Source organism: Melanotaenia boesemani, chromosome 3 (assembly GCF_017639745.1).
Source record: "Melanotaenia boesemani isolate fMelBoe1 chromosome 3, fMelBoe1.pri, whole genome shotgun sequence".
NCBI lineage: Eukaryota > Metazoa > Chordata > Actinopteri > Atheriniformes > Melanotaeniidae > Melanotaenia > Melanotaenia boesemani.
This window is the reverse complement of record NC_055684.1, coordinates 19,757,944-19,774,711: the sequence shown is the minus strand read 5'-3', so window position 1 is coordinate 19,774,711 and position 16,768 is coordinate 19,757,944. Positions and strand designations below refer to the sequence as shown.

Sequence of the window (16,768 nt, the reverse complement as noted above, 5' to 3'; positions counted from 1 at the left end):
AATAAAGCACCTACTCTACTTGGTATTCATCGCTGTACTGCATCTCCTTTCTGTAAAGCTTTCAATTCCTACCTATCATCACATGCACACCTTGGGGCCTGGACTGAATATGTTTCAGAGGGCAGGTTTGAATCTTGAGTCTACAGGTTAAAACATATCTTGGTCTCTCAAACCCTCAGGCACTGAAAACTAATCTCACTCAATATGTGATCCTGGTTAATGGCCCAATAAAAAGATGCCAGCATGAGGTGAACCATCTCCAGCCTCCTATTGACTCTAAGCTTTGCTTAGCAGTGATGCCTGACATACTTCTCCTTTTGGGTCAAATACAGTCTTTCTAAAGCTTTATATTTTGGAATACAGACCATTACAGTTGTTTGTATAACTGTGCTTGAATTAAACAACAGACATCACAAGCCATCACTGTCTAAAGTGTCCTAGTAAAGTGTTTGTGTGCGAAGGGAGAAAGAGGAAAGGAGGGGACACGATCAATACAAAGGGCTGCTACTTCTGAGACACATTGATTGATTTACTGTATCTGTTGAGCTGGACCTGCCTGCCTGTCAGGATTAAGGAATTATGTCTTATCAAGCCAGTGCCCCTGACAGACCTATTTCCAACAGAATCACTTCAAGCTGCAACATATGGAAACTAGGACATATCAGAAAGAATGAGTGGTTTGGAGGCATAGAGTTTGTTAGATTTTTCAAGATAATGGAAACAACATGATTTATCATCACACAAACTTCAAGTGCCTATGCGCCTGCAGTTCAGGTCATCTGACATCAAGTTTGCTTATTGGATCTGAGTCCCATTGACTTTCTTCACAAAAACTGTTGGAAAAGGAGAAAAATTCATTCATAGCACAGTGAGGTGCAAAAGCCATCATCCATATAAAGTAGACAAAACTGCACAAACACTTTTAATCTACTGCTGCTAATACAAAATGCATGAAGCCAAGGACTACGGGGAGTAAATCCTGAATTTGAAGGCCTTCATGAAGGCCTGAATACAACTTTATAATCTCCACCACATCCAGAGCAAGAAGCTTTTCTATTCCTGTTCATCTGAAAGAAGACACAAGAGTGGCCTCATTTTGGGAAATTTCAAGTATCCATACAATATTATTATGAAACACGCCAAAAGCGCTGCAACACAGCAAAAATACTTTGAGATAACGTGTTTTATAATATGTTTTATACATTTCCTGATAGATATAAAATAAATATAAATATAAAAGACCTGCAAAACCTTTTAGAATTTAGCTTTAATCAAGATTAAAATGACTTCAGCTGATAAATTGAATACAGCTGCCTGCTGATGCCACTGCACAGCCTTTTACCAAGAGTGTGTACCATTTAGGTCTGCCTTAAGATACCAAGTTTAAGTAATGCTCCATTCACGGGGCTGAAACAATAAGAACATTAGATTAATGTTAAAACTATAACAGAAGCAAGTATCACACAGACAAGAATGGCAACCAATGCAACATTATGTTTTATAATCAGAATACAAAACAGCTGCAGAGAAAACTAGTCAATTAATCAATGTTATAATATACAAACATCAATCATAACCAATCTGGGGAGCAACTAATATTTAAGGAAATCTTTTAGCCAGAATCTGTTCTCTGACATTTATGTAGTTATATTTGGGTCAAAAAGTTTGGGACAAAAAAGGCAGTTAAAAAATGTCAATTTGTCCTCTGGGAATAGATTTTCTGACATTGTATAAATAGACATTAGCCAATTTATCAGTCAGTTAATTAATTTTCATTTTGAGATAATAAGCATTGGCTACAGATTACTTCATGATGCCAGAAAATAAATTAACACATATATCTGTTTTTTCCAATACGGATGTGGTGAAAATATGGTTTTCATCATCTAGGACTATTAATTAACTTCATATTTTTATTTAAAATACGATCACTACAAACAGGGAGCATAATAGTTGTACAAAAAAGACAATACAAATAAAGTTATTAAGCAAACATTTGGGTCCAGCGCTTTTGTCCCATTTGTAATCAAACTGTCTTGTTTTATCAGATGTAAAAAAACAACAAAAATATGAAATTGGTGTTATATTTGTCCTGAAATCATATATATAGACCTTTTTTTTAAAAAAAAAAATCATGGCTACCACCACTTTAAAGATGTGAAAACAGCCAAGGTATTCATGATAACAATAATAGCTTCTGCTCTTATCAGTCACAACACAGCAAACCACACAATATTCAAAGCTAATATTTCAGCTCTACATGCACATTAGAATAAATCAAAGGCATCAAATACATAATTTGCTCTCTCTTCGTTCAGCCATGTTTGGTAGAGAAAATGATGCATGCATTCATTTTGGTTTAGATAACAACTGAAAGGGAAGGGACAACAAAGTAAATAGATAACTGACCAGTTAACTGACTGAACAGCGTATGAGCTGTGTCCAGGCATTTTCTGCTTGTACACATTTTTATTTTAAGCACATGCAAAGTCCAACAAGCTAGACTGCACAACAAAGCAAATTAACTTCTGCAGGGGTAACAACCTGTCAGGCAACAGATAGTGCCAATGTTTGCACTTCACTCACCATGTCAGCTTCTAACGCTCATTTTGTCCAAAGCTGGAACCAGTTCAGTGATAATTTATCATTAACATAATATTTTTCCAGAAAACTCCATCAATAGTTAGGTCCCTTTTTCCTTTATTTAAACCCTTCTTCTTGGGTCCAGATGAAGTGTCAGCTTGCTGTACTGTTTAAAGGTACAGTGTGTAGGAATTACTGGCATGTAGTGGTGAAGATAGGAATAGAGATGACTTCAGATGTCAAGCACAATTTTGAATATATGGTGGCTGTCGGTGGCCAAAATTCATCTGAACATAACCATGTTTTCATCTGTGAGTGGATCCAGTGGCCTCAGGTGCAGCGATGACTTCACCACAGGTAAGTACTTCAAAGATGTTCTGTGAATCCTTTTAAGGCATTGCTTTTGCAAAAACTGTGCTGTAGCACCTAACAAAGCTGGTATTGCATGATTTTTTTTTTTCTGTTGGTGTTGTATTCCACTATTACTTTCAACAAGATGTTTAGATTATTACTACTAGTAGTAGTAGTATTATTAATAATAATAATAATAATAATAATAATATGATTATTTATTTATGTATGTCACCTGCTGAAAGGGTTGTACTACACAGTCACAATCGCACCACACAGTTTTTACAGTGAAATCTCTCTCTGCTTTATTCTGTCCCAGTAATGCAACTATCAGCCTCTTTTGAATGTCTTGTGACCAGCGCTACATTCTTCTGTAACTATGTCATTACTAAATCAGGTTAATTATTCAATCCATAATCTTGACAGTGAAAATGTTCATGTGTCAGGTGGAGTTCACAGATCCAGCACCTGCAGGAATCCTACTGTCTCTTTCCAACACCTGCATGTTATCATGCATGCAGGGATTTTCTTTTTTATATATAAATAATTGATTAAATTACCCTGCAGTGAATGAGCATGAACACCTGCTCCTGCTCCCTGACCTAAAACTGCCCTTTTTTAGACAAACTTTATTTTTCTTTTTAAAAAAAATAGTATAGTATTCTTTTTTTTTAGCTTTTCCTCAAGCAAAGCTCTACTGTCTCACTCTTGTAAAGATCAAAGCCAAACCTTACTGAAGAAAAAGAAGGAAAAAAAGTAGGCTACAGCCCACAGGTCCTTTGAGATCTACAGCAGATGTTGGCAGAGTGGAAACTTCTTCCAAAGCTGCAGGTGGGAAAGGGCATTTACCGTGAAATGTTTGGTCAGTGTGTGGGCTGGCCAACCTTCTTCACACCAACTTTAGCTTACCACAAATGCAACAGATGTCTCCATCACTGTGGGACAGTGTTTTACAGGGTTTGTCAATTTTTTCTTTTCCAGTAAAATGTAAAAGTAATCCACCTAAATGTCTAAATCAGATTTTGTAAAACTGGTCTCTTCAAGTTGTAGGTTCTTGGAAGAAACCCACAAGGGAGGGCGCTTGCTGTTTAACCCCTTCAGACCTGCATTTTTTCTGCTGGGCAAAAAATTTTTTGTCCAACTGATTTTGGGTTCTCTCTAACATAGAAACAAAGTGGATTTTTGTTTTTTTTGCCAACTCATGTTTATACCAGTATTTTTTAATGTCCATTGCAATGGACGCCACGACTAAACGAGCGTAAAATGTTATTACCTTGTAATTAATCAGGTATGACCTAAACTACTGGATGTCTGCATACAGACTACTACATAAAGGGATTTAAAGAAGGGTCTTGCACCATTTTTGCATTTATTGCACCATTTTTGCATTTTATGTCTTTTACTTTGCAGTATCAGCTCTGAACAAAATATTGTCATACTTATAACAGAGACAATAAAAGATTGACTGATTGATAGTTGCGAGATTGTCTGCAACTTTGAACATGCAAATAAACTTTACAAAGGTATTCCAGCATTGATTGTGAACAGCAATAAGCTAATCACCAGGAAAATCAGAAACTTGCTGGATGAGAGGAAGATGCTATGAAGCAATCTAAACATGAAGTTGAAAGATATATGATTATAGAGAACCAGTTCTGCCTCCAGTAGAGTATCATTTCCAAAAGATAACCATACATATTTTTAGAAGCAGGCCAATGAACAGATCAAACATTTACTTGGACACTTGAAATGTGCCCTGCAGAAGACATCACACTTCTGGATGTTTCCATGGACTCATTTTCGGTGAGCAGCCTTGAAGCAGTTGCGGTGTGGCACAAAGCACAGGTGGATGTTGCACTTGTCACAAAAGACGTGTGTTTTTCCGGTACAGTCTGGCATCTTGCATCTGGTGGCCTCTTTCTTTTCATCATAATTTGGCATGTGGTCAACCATGTCATACTGAACTTCAGGTAGAGGCCTTGAATCCTGAACTGGCCGGTGAGGTGGTCTGTGAGGGGCATTCTGTGGTTCCGGAGACATACTGGGTCTTCCACGTTTTGATGCCACTGTTTTTTGAACTCTCACCAGACATTGGGCCACATTCATCTTGAAATGAAGGAGATCCAAGATGTCTTTTGTTGGGTTATTGGCCCTTTTGAAGTCCAGCCTGTACTCCAACCAACTGTTGACAACAGCAAGGTCAAAAGCATGTGTGATCATTCTCAGAGTCCACTTTTTTGACCGGATTTCTGTGCGGTACAAACTGACGAGTTGATCAAGCAGGTCAACACCACCCATTGCTTCATTGTACAGCTTGACAACCTCTGGACGGGAAACCATCACAAACTGGGCCTTCTTTTTGTCCCACCGCCGGACTTCATCCTGTCTGCCAACACCAACAAAGTTGGAAGCCATGACAACTGGTCTGTTGTCATACCATTTGACCAGTCCCACCTTTCTATCACAGCTTATAACTTCATCATAGCTTCCTCGTGGCTTTTTAGCCATCTCTTTGTCAGACTGTAGAGGAGGTCTGGCAAAACGAGAGACCCTTGCTGTCCCAGCAGCATGAATTTTCCTCTTAGTCAGCAGCTCCAGAATATTGTACGTTGTAAAATAGTTGTCAAAATACAACTTGTGATTGGCCTCTGTGATTCGCTGGCTGAGATGGTACACCACTCCAGCTCCAAGTCCCAGCTGCTTTCTTTGCTGCTGTGATATCTCCATTGTAGCTCCTTGGTGCAACAGGAAATCATAGGCTATGCCACTTTTCCCACACAGAAAGTATATTTTCACTCCCCAGGGATGTGGCTTGCCTTTGATGTATTGCTTGACAGACAGATTTCCACGAAATGGTACCATTTGTTCATCAATGCAAAGGTTCTCTTCAAGTGGAAGCTCTAAGCATCTCCGGTGTATGGCATCATAGAGAGGACGTACCTTGAAAAACACATCAGTGTTCTCAGCTGGCTTCTCCAAATTGTTAACCAAATGCAAATGTGACCGGAGCTGGAAGAATCTGTCACGGGGCATGGTGTTTTGAAAAATACCAATGTCCATCCCAGCTTCCCAGTACATGGAGACTCTTGGCATTTTCATTACTCCCATGGCAAGGTGGAGACCAACTAGAGTTTTGATTTCTCCTGGACTTGTTGGTTTGAAACCTAGTGTACCATTTTGCATGGCATACATGTTTGTGTTATCTGCCATCACATTGAACATCTCATCTGTAATGTACTGTTTGAAGTACTCATAAGGTCTCATGGGATGCCTCTCACTAATTGGGGGATTCTCAAAGAAAGTATCAGTAATTGGAGTGAATGGCCTGTGACGCCACTTGATTTCTTCCTTCTTAGTAACTGACATCTCCTCCTGATCCTCTGCCACCAAACTGCCTCTCTCCTCTATCTCACACTCAGCTGCCACCTCAAGTTCTTCTGGCATGATCACCTCTCCACTGTCCCTCTCTGAATCTAACAACAAAGCAATCAAATTTTTAACTCATTTTATGCATTATCTTATTAGTATTATTCTCTATTCTAGCATTTCTTTGCTATTATCAATTATCTTATCTTATTCTTTTCTTTATCTTACACATTCCATGCAACTTTTATCTTACATATAAGACATGAAATTGATAAAAACCTTACACTGTGAATTAAAAGCATAATTTATGAACTCACCATCTATATCACTAGTCTCATCTGACTCATTCCCTGAATTCAAGGAGTCGAGTTCAGACAACTCTCCATTTATGAGACGTTCCAAAAAGTCTTCGACTTTATACTCTACAAGAACATTATATACAAAAAATATATAGATTTAACATTATAAAAAAATGAATAAATACACTGTCATAGTGAAATTTAGCTTTGAAAAGCCTACATATATATTGTTTCTTTGCATACTGACACTAAAGATGTGGGTGATGGCTAATATCACTAAAGTCCTGATGTCCATTGCAGTGGACGTTAAACTTTAAAAAAATACTACTAATTGGTGATAAAAGTTGCAATCAAAATAACTTGAAATACTATCACTTGTAACAGTTAAGATTATTCTAAGAACAAATTAGTTTGACTAGCATGGCCATAAATTGATACTTTTGATAGAAACTGGGCACTTACTCTTCCCTCTCACCAATCGCTCAGCCATGCTTGTCTTGTCTGAGGTGTCCCACGTTTTCTGAGCATGCTCAAAGTCATGAATTGATTAGATTGGATAATCAAGATCCAATTAGCAATCAGCAATGCTGACATGACTCATTCACTGTGTTTTTATTGGTTTAGAGCAACAAATATGTCATGTCCATTCAAATGGACGCAGGGGCTGAAAAACAGACCCACTTAGACTCATCATGCAGGCTACTGGTGCAGGTCTATGATAGACAGGTGATTTGATAACAAGATGTGTTTGTTGAAATGTGGATCTCACTGTGCACAATGCTATTTGGTTTAACAGGAGATTTACACTGAATGTCAAACTGTTGGAGATAAGGCATAATAAAATTTCTGTCATAATTTGTTCAAGCTTCCATGAATGTGTGATAAATGTCTGATGGATTGTCCTCATTTCCAAAGTTATAAGGTATTCAGAAACTGGTCACAGTGACAGACCTGAGCAACAGATCAATGAGTTCACCTCAATGATTCCACTGCCTTTCAGATAAATTTACCCACATATCAGAACATTCCAACATATCAGCCAGCAAGTGACAATGATGTGCCGTTGTCTTGATTGTGCGGCATATCGCAGGTCTATACAAGTGCATAATTGCTATGTGACACTCAGGAAGACAGCACAACAATGCAATCTCAAATAAGATAATCTGAATGAAAAAGGAACAGGCATTGTTAGAGGAAAAAGATGTATTTTCCCGAGGAGAATACTGCTTTCTGTCTGCATTCATGTCACAATTGAAACATCAGTTTACACCACCTTTCCTTCACAACTTGCCCTGAACACTGTAACAACTCTTCAGAGGCAGGAGAGAGGGATGTCGCTGACAATTTTACATTGTATGAAGGTTGACTGCTAATGAGAGTTTTTGTTTCCTTTTTGATGCAGATATAAAAAGTCATTTCCTGTGCAAAGATAATTCCCTAAAAGAAATAGGTAGGGCAATGCCACTTATTAAATGTGACTTTCTTTTGTGTTATGCACAACTAAATAAACATATTTCTCATTTCCTGATTTTTTATATTTACCTTTGAGTAGTCTTTTTATTATTATCATAGTAGTCTTAACAGTGTCCTTGTACCAAATAAATAAATAAATAAATACATTCTTTTAATTGTGTTCACTGCTTCATCCCACAGCAGAACATATTTAATTAATACAATGTTAGAAGCTAGTTTATATTTTCTTTTCAACATAGATAATTTTTTAAATCCACTAAGAGGATGGCTCTTTTTTTTGTCTGTGTGTAAGGTAAAATCTAAAATTATTGCATCTGGAAATCAATCTGATTTTAAAACTTTGTTGTGATGAGTCAGTTTCAGCTCTACATGCACATGCAGAACAATAATGGCTGTGAATATGAGAACTTTCTGTGATGTAAGGATGCATGACTGCGGAGAAATGCATAAAGTCACAAAGAATTTTAATGTAGTTTGTGGAAAGTTTTAGCACCAAATGAGAGTGATTGCAAACTGATGCTAATTTAAAATACATGTGAGCATCTTGGGAGCATGAAACCAGCACTTTGTATCCAGATGTGTGATAACAGGAGTCTGAAAGCTGTGCAGCATTTGTATCCAAAGATAAAACTGTTAAATTTGTGTTATTTTAATCTCAGTGACTGACAAGACTTCAAATGACAACCAGTGTAAAGCTTTTCTTGCCTCTACTTGGCTACCCAGGATAGATTTAGTGAGAAATGACTATTTCTTTAGAACTACAGCTCATTTGATGTTGTGTCAGGTATCTAGCTGGTAATATTATTATTTTGAAGATAAAATGCAGTATTGTGCAGAAATCGTGAGCTATCCCTCATTACTTCATAATTTGCTTTAAAGAAGTTGGAGTCTTTTGAAGTAGCATTGAGCAATAGTTTATTAAGGCTTAGTGAAAAAGTATTTCTAAGAATATTTGCTGCTTTTTCACTTGTTTTGAATCTAGTCCTTGTATCTGACCTTTTATTAAGTGTGAGTTTTATTTATTTATTTATTTATTTATTGTTAGGCTACTTACTGTATCAGTGACATTTTAGTTATTTAGGCATTAAAAGGATCACATCTCAAGAAAAAATCAGTGTTGTGTCTACTGATACAACTCAGTGTCTTTAGCCACTTTGTTACCAGCAGCCTTGCAAAGACAAATAGTTTGTTCCCATTTCTGCATCTCTGAAAGAGGCTAAGTATAAAACAGTTTAGCAGACAGAAAATAGTTTATTTATTTATTTGCAGCAGCTGCAAAATACCTGATACAGAATGTAATAGATGCATCTGACCCCTCAGTTTATCCATCTACTACTGTTCACTGGAGCCTCATCAGAAATGGTCTCCATGGAGGGGTGGCTGTCAAGAAGCCATACTTAAAGGAAGGGAAACAGAGAAAAAAGGCTGAGATATGCCAAACGACAAAAACTGGACTGAAAATCAGTGGTAAGAGGTCTGATGGTGTGATGAATCCTCCTCATGAGCTCAGACGTCTACATTATTGAAGCAATGTGGGATCCTGAGAACAAAACAAAAAGCAGCCAACAACCAAAGAAGAACTTTTAAAGCCTTTCAAGAAGCCTGAAGAACTGAAACTATGTACAAGAAAGCTTCGTTTAGCTGAGGAAAAACAGGTGGTCATTCATTCATTCATTCATTCATTCATTCATTCATTCATTCATCATTTACCCACAGCTACAGCATCTGGTTGAATTATCTTTTTGCTTAGCAAGGATCCTAACTGGGTGAAATGACCCAGAAGTATCTGCGTGGCAGCCATGACATGAACTATTCAAATAGTGTAAATGCTACAGTAAAGGAGCTTCAGTGCTTCCTTTTACTCCTCAGCAGGAAATTCTGAACCATCCGATAAGAATGTACCACAAATCCTTAAGGGCGGATGATTAAAAGTGTCCCTTCAGTTCTGAATTACAAATTAATTAATTTAATTAATTAACAACTTATAATAGTTCCTATCATTCTATCTATCCATCCATTTTCTACACACATATTCCAACGCAGGGTCGTAGGGGAGCTGGAGACTATCCCAGGTGCTGGGCAAGAAGCAGGGTACCTTCTGGACAGGTGCCAGTTCATCAGAGTGAAAAACAGCGACTCACATCTAGGGAGAATGTGGAAATGCATGTTTTCAGATCATGGTAGGTAGCTGAACTAAACTCACACCTGCACAGATAGAACATGCTAATTACACAAAGAAGCCAAGGTTCAAATCACACCTTCTTGCTGCGAGGCAATGGTGCTAACCACTACCTTACATCAACATCAAAGGACTGCACAGGGACAAATACTTGGTGTTTCTTTTAGACATTTTTTGTTTGTTTTTTAAATTGCAATTTGCTGTTTTGTTTTGTTTTTTGTTTGTTTGTTTGTTTTGTTTTACTAAAAAGAGTCATGTCGTGCAGACAGGAAGAGATGGAAAAAGAAAAAATGAAAAAGAGGATGACTTTTGAGAGTATCTGATTGCGAAAAGACCTGCTAATGACCAAGCCTGTGTTACATAGGGCCAAAATCAGATATCAAGCAAAATCCAGTCCTTATTTTTATTTTTATTTATTCTGTTGTTGTTTGTTTATTTTGTTTTGTTTTATTTTATTTTTCATTTAATAAAATAATAAATTTGAATTCTTCCAAATTTCCAAAATATTACCAATGTGTTTATTTTATACAATGATAAATGGCAGATTTACTAAATCACTGTATTGATGGTAAGGATGTTTGTTAGATGTTTGTTTGTACATTAATACTAATTGGTGTGGTGGTTAGCACCACAGCCTCACAGCAAGAAGGTCACTGGTTTGAGCCTCGGCATGGTCTTCATACGTAGACATTTCTGTGTGGAATCTGAATCTTCTTCCTGTGCATAAGTGGGTTTTCTCTGGGTACTCTGGATTCCTCTCGCCATCCAAATACATCCATGTTAGGTTAACTGGTCACTCTAAATTCTCCCTAGGTGTGTAAGTGAGGTTGTTTGTCTCTGTGTTGGGCCTGTGATGGACTGGTGACCAGTCTGGGATGTACCCTCTTGCCAGCTAATTGCTGGGATAGGCTCCAGCTTCCCAGCGACCCTGAATTGGAATAAGAAGTACAGAAAATGAATGTTATTTTTAAATAAATAATAAGATACTGCAGATCATGCCCTGAACATGATAATTTCCCCTCAGGGTAAAACATTATGTATTTTTCATTCAATCAATTAACAGCGAGTTGCAGACAAGAAAAGATTTGATTCTATTGCTGGTCTACCTAAAAGCATTGATGCCATAGACTTCACACATGCACATTAGAGCACCCACACCAGATCTCTTGCCATGCCCCAACTACAAGTAATAACACTCCATAAATGTCAAAGTCATCTGCAAGTCCCAGAACTACCAACTGAATATGGGCTCCTGCTTCCCAGGAGAAGCACAGAACTCCTTCATCTTGCAGAACAGCTCCATGGACATCGTTCAAGCCTCCAACTAGGAGCAGCTGGCAACACAACAGTGGCTTTTTATTATAACGATTGATTTTATTAGGAAACGTTATTCCCTGACCACCTACCTAATAACACCACTGGCCAACCTTCAAACTCACCTAGAAGTTTGATTTCATCAGATACACACATGCACTCACTGCACCATCATGTGCACTATGGGCATCATAAAAGGAGGCTGGATGTGACTGAACACTGCATGTGGCAATTTGCTTCACAAACTGCTAAAGGTATGTACAGAGAGATGAAAATGGACTATTTTCCCCTTTAACCACCAGGATGTCCTGACGTGCTCATGAAACCCGACTGCAGGCTCACTTTGTAATTATTTATAATCAAGAGGGTCTCTTTAAAAACTAGAACAAAAGCTCTTTGATCCACATTTATTATTACTATTATCATTATTTTATTTTCAATCTCTTTTTTTGTTTTTTTTGGCTTTCTTTTTTTTTTTTCTTCTTTTTTTTTTCTGATTCTGATGCCAGACGTTTTTTCCAGTGTTTGACATCAACTTTACATTCTCCATACAGCAAATGATCTTAGTAGTTAAAAGAACAGGAAACATTTCCAATTCTCTTTCTTTTGAATGTAAAAGGCATAATAAAATAATACAGTCTGGATGTCATAAAAGAGCATTACTTGGGCAAAAATTAATCAAACTTCATGTTAAGACAATAACATCTTTAAAAGTTGTAAATGACACTAGGAGCTGAAGTTGCAATTTTTCTAAAACTAATTACACTAATAAGCAAAGAACAGTGTGAGTCCCTTCCCACTCATCCATTTTCACATACAAGGCCAGTAAACATGATCTATGGCCCTGAAACTGCCTCCATCACAACAGTAAAAAGGAGCAAGTGTGCAGTAAATAATAAATGTGATACCTGAAAACCTCACAATATATCATAAAAAGGAAAACCCTTGTTTTAGGCATCACAGATAGGTACACCTCAACCAAGACCACAGTGGTACTTTAAAACAGCAGTAATCTCATAATATTCAAATTTCTTTTGATGTTCTTTTGGTCTATGTCAATAATATCTGATGATGAAACTGTATCAAGTAAACCAGTTGTTCCCTCTACTTGCCTTCCCTCACATGGAGCACCTTTGAGGGAAGAGGAAGAAAAATCAATGTAATTGAACACTGTGTGGTCACTGAGATGGCGGGTGTAGATTCAGTTCTCTTATGTTAAAAACCGGATGTAATGCAGCATCACCATCCAGCTCATAGACGCACTGAAAACTGAACATTTCCACATTCTGAATTGCCACAAGTGGTGATATGAAGTTTCAGGATATGAAACCTGAACTGAGGAACGGAAAAGGAATTGTCGATCACAGAACAACTCTTTTCTTTTATCTTTGTTGTCATGGAGATGGTTGAAACTTGTTATAATGTTATAGGGTTTAATGCTGCTTGTGAGGCAATAATGATTTGTGGATTGTAGGCATGAAGCTGTCTCTCTTTTGAAGCTGAATGCTGGCAGGAGGACTGCTTCAGGTATTGTTGTTTACTGAGATATCCAAGCTATTTTATTGCTCCTAATGACATCATTTACATTCGATTCATCATTTACATCCATTAGGTAGACCCTAATGGATCCAACACTCCTTGTCCTCCCTTGATGTTCAGCCAAACAATCAATGGACATGTAGGTTTTTGATCTTACAACAAGCTTCAGTTCTGTTAATGGTGGTTATTACTTTTAGTAGAGGTCTCAATAGAAATATTTTTGCTGTTATTATCATCATTATTCTTAACATTGCATATTTTGAGTGTTTAATGGAGTATTTTCAGCTGGTTTAACACTTTTTTGTCTGTGATTAGCTGCAAAAATCCGGCTGGGATTTGCATTTATGCAACACAGTATGAATCTTTAACTCCCTGACAAATACCAAACATCTGTCAAAATGTCATTGCAGCATGACGGTAGGAAGGTACCAGCTGTCAATATTCTAAGCAACAGAATGAATTGCTTATTCAAAATCTAAAGGGGACTCTGCAATGAATTTCGTAGCTCCAATAAATAAGATTTAAAATATCTCTTGTTAAATGAGACACCAGACCAAAACCCTTTAAAAGTACATTAAATTCTCAAGTTGGATAACTAGAGAAGTGACAAAGGAAATTGATAGGAAATAAACTCAGCAGCTAATCAGCAGCATGCCAATGTTCTGACAACAACAACAAAAAAGACTTTTCAATGTTACTGTTTCAACTCTCTCCCTTCAAAGCAATCTCAGACAGGAAAATTCTGCTTTGTGCAGTTTGATGGCTTCTCAAGCTACAATTTCAGAGCACCAAACTTTCAATAGTTACCTGTCACCCTGCCTTTTGGCCTCTTCATCCTTTACCTAAAATGAATCCACAAGCAACATGTTTACTGCAGGTTTTATGACAAACTCAAATATTTTCAATGGAGCACTCCAATCCAGGCAGGAAGATTTTTATATCCCTCTAATTGCAGGTCCTTTGAATTTCTGAGCATGCGTCATGATGACATAGAGGAGATCTTGCCATATGAAATCACACAGTGATTGGACCCTATGGCCTTCGCCTCCTGCCCTGGTCTTTTCTCTACTGACATTAAGACCAGAACATGCTCTCTCTGAGGACAAGCCTATAGCTCCTGCCTTTTAATGAAAGATGTTCATCATCACCTTGTCAGCAACAGTGTGTGACTACTTCAGGTTGACGCCACTTAGTCTCCCTAAGGGGAGCTTGTGCTGTCAAGCAGAATTTGCAGTTCTGCCATTTTACCTTGACAGACGAACCAACCTGGACAGGACTAGAGAGCAGGGCCACATAATGGGCCTTCCAGTTGTCTTCCTCTTATAAAAGTGAATTGGATGACATTTGTGTCTTCTTTCAGTCCTTAGCTGCTGCTTGTTTTGCTGTGCTAGTCATTCTGTGTTTACACCAACAGATGAGTCTGAGCATTACTTTCACTATCACTCACCGCCCACGCTATTGCATCACAGTCTTTGAAAGGCCCTGAAAGGTCAGTGTGGCAGAGATGACCAGTCTCTCCTTTGGCTGTTCCAAGCGAGCGTCTTCACTTTGCCCCAGTTCTCCTGCCTGGCTGAGCCCTGATCACAGGCGTAAGGGGGTGGGGTTGCTGTAATGCTGCTGACATCCTGAGAAGCCGTGATTGCTTGGAGGGCTTTGTGGGTAGGCTGGACAGAGGGTGTTGGAGGCAACGAAGGGGATAGAGGTGGTGTTTCATGGGGACCTTTAACATCCTTTTATAAGCTCAGAGAAAGCCAGCCTGACGCCAGCCATTCACAGTAGAGAAATTGCTGACAGAGCTCCAGAAAGGAATGGTAGGGTGGTGGGGTAAAGCTAGTGAAAGTGTGCAGCAGTTCCCGGAATGCCTTTATGTTCATCACATTGCCTTGTGATCCCTGTAATGATCTAGACACACCACAAGCTAATCGCCCTTACTGTAGTCACAGTGTAATTACAACCATTTGCACTAAATAATTCACCAGACGCAGCCACTGTAATAACATCCAGCTCTCATGGAATGCTGCAGCCTATTACACCACTTTAGTCTCTGTCAGTTCAGTCTAACAACTGAGATAGAAACATCCTGCATTGCAATCCTTTGACCTGGTGCCACTCTGAGCAAGCTTACAGAGTGCTCTGTGTGACCTGTAAGGCTTTGGCTAAATTGCCAAAAGCTAAGCTGTCTGGCAGTGAATCCTCTCTTTCTGTGGACAGTCATCTATCCATCCATAGGTGACAAAAAGACATTATCTAAAAAGAGCACTAAAGTCCTGGGAAGCTAAACTCATTTCTTCAATAACTCCCTCTGACTTCCAGTTGTGTGCCATATTTCATCTCTGTGCTGAAGAATGAGTTTTCTGACAGCGAACATAAGAAATGCAAAAGACTCAATGGGCACGTCTGAAGGGGGGCAGTGTACCCACAGAAGATCACAGCAGTGGCAGTGAATGCATCAGAAAACACTGCTGTAGGCGAGCATAAGTCAACAGTGCCTAATGTGAGCCTTTGGTATGCATGATGTTAAATAGATTGTGAAAATGCTCTTTTCATGACTAAGATGGAGGTTTTCATTAATCCAAGAGCTGAGCCTGCCTCCGCAAAACAACGAGCATCCCTTGCGGGAAAGACAAAACACCCACGGTTGGCTAGAGGGATCTCAGAAGAGCTCTCATACAGCCCATGAGCTCACTCTCTATGCATCTGCCCCCTTAGCTGTGCGTACATTTGTGATTTGCATGTTTGCAGATATATGAAATATGTCGTGTGAGCAGCATGCTGTAATAACTGTGTATCTGCCTGAGCATGGATCATTTTCTGTGTGCTAGTTTTCAAACGCGTATGCGTGCCTCTCAACATATGCTTTTGTGCTCTGCATGCAAAGTGTAGGTGGATGTGGTTGAGATAGATATTCACAGAACTTAAATATTATTCTGCCTTGTATGTGTGCACGCACAACAGTTGGTCAGAAATGTAGTGTTTATGTATTATTTTAGGGGGCCACTGTTGATGATACCCACATGTTGAGGATTAAAGCAATAGCACTAAGGTCCATGTGTGAGCTGTGATAAGAGTGATTAAGCCTCTTTCTCATTTGCCATAGAATATGTAAAAATACATGAAAAACTCACAAACCTAAATTAGAAGTAAACCATTTTCTTCTATTATATTCCTCTGTCTTCAACCCATCCATCATTATTTAGATATCAGCAAAACAGTAAAAAAATAATTGTCGAAAAGTGTGCATTCACAGATAACTTACATGTACAAGTAAATGCACCTTCTTTTAATTCTAAGGTTTTACATATCATAGCACAATAAAATAAACATCCAGTCCTCATGAGGCTGTAAATCTAGTTAAATACAACCTCAAATTAATAACAACAAATGACAAATTACACCATTTCATTAAGAAATTAATTGGACAAGTAGCAGCCAGGTGCTGCTGATCGGAATCACATGATTCATCCATGAAAGCAGAGGTTTGGGTAGTTTGCTGGCCTTGAGTCCATCGCTCTACAGTGAAAAAGCTAAGTGGAAAACATTAAAGACAGTTGCAAATCTTTTAAGAAGCCCAAGAAAGTTCAGACTCTGCAATGCTCAAACAAAACAAAGAGCTACATCTCAAACTATTCAGGCCTACAGATATATTCATTTATTCTTGAATCAA

General features: G+C 38.3%; 2 protein-coding genes across 2 annotated transcripts in view; both read right to left on the bottom strand.

Annotated features, from left to right (window-relative positions):
- The window catches only part of LOC121637246 (metabotropic glutamate receptor 4-like), a 218,966-nt gene that overhangs the window by 191,769 nt on the left and 10,429 nt on the right, over window positions 1-16,768 (bottom strand). The gene's annotated exons all lie outside the window — the stretch shown is intronic.
- On the bottom strand, window positions 4,729-7,089 carry LOC121636959 (piggyBac transposable element-derived protein 3-like). Its single transcript, XM_041980825.1, has 3 exons — window positions 7,062-7,089; window positions 6,618-6,722; window positions 4,729-6,407 (listed from the first exon to the last, which is right to left on the bottom strand). Exons 1-3 carry the CDS (start codon window positions 7,087-7,089, stop codon window positions 4,729-4,731), a joined length of 1,812 nt encoding a protein of 603 aa, XP_041836759.1.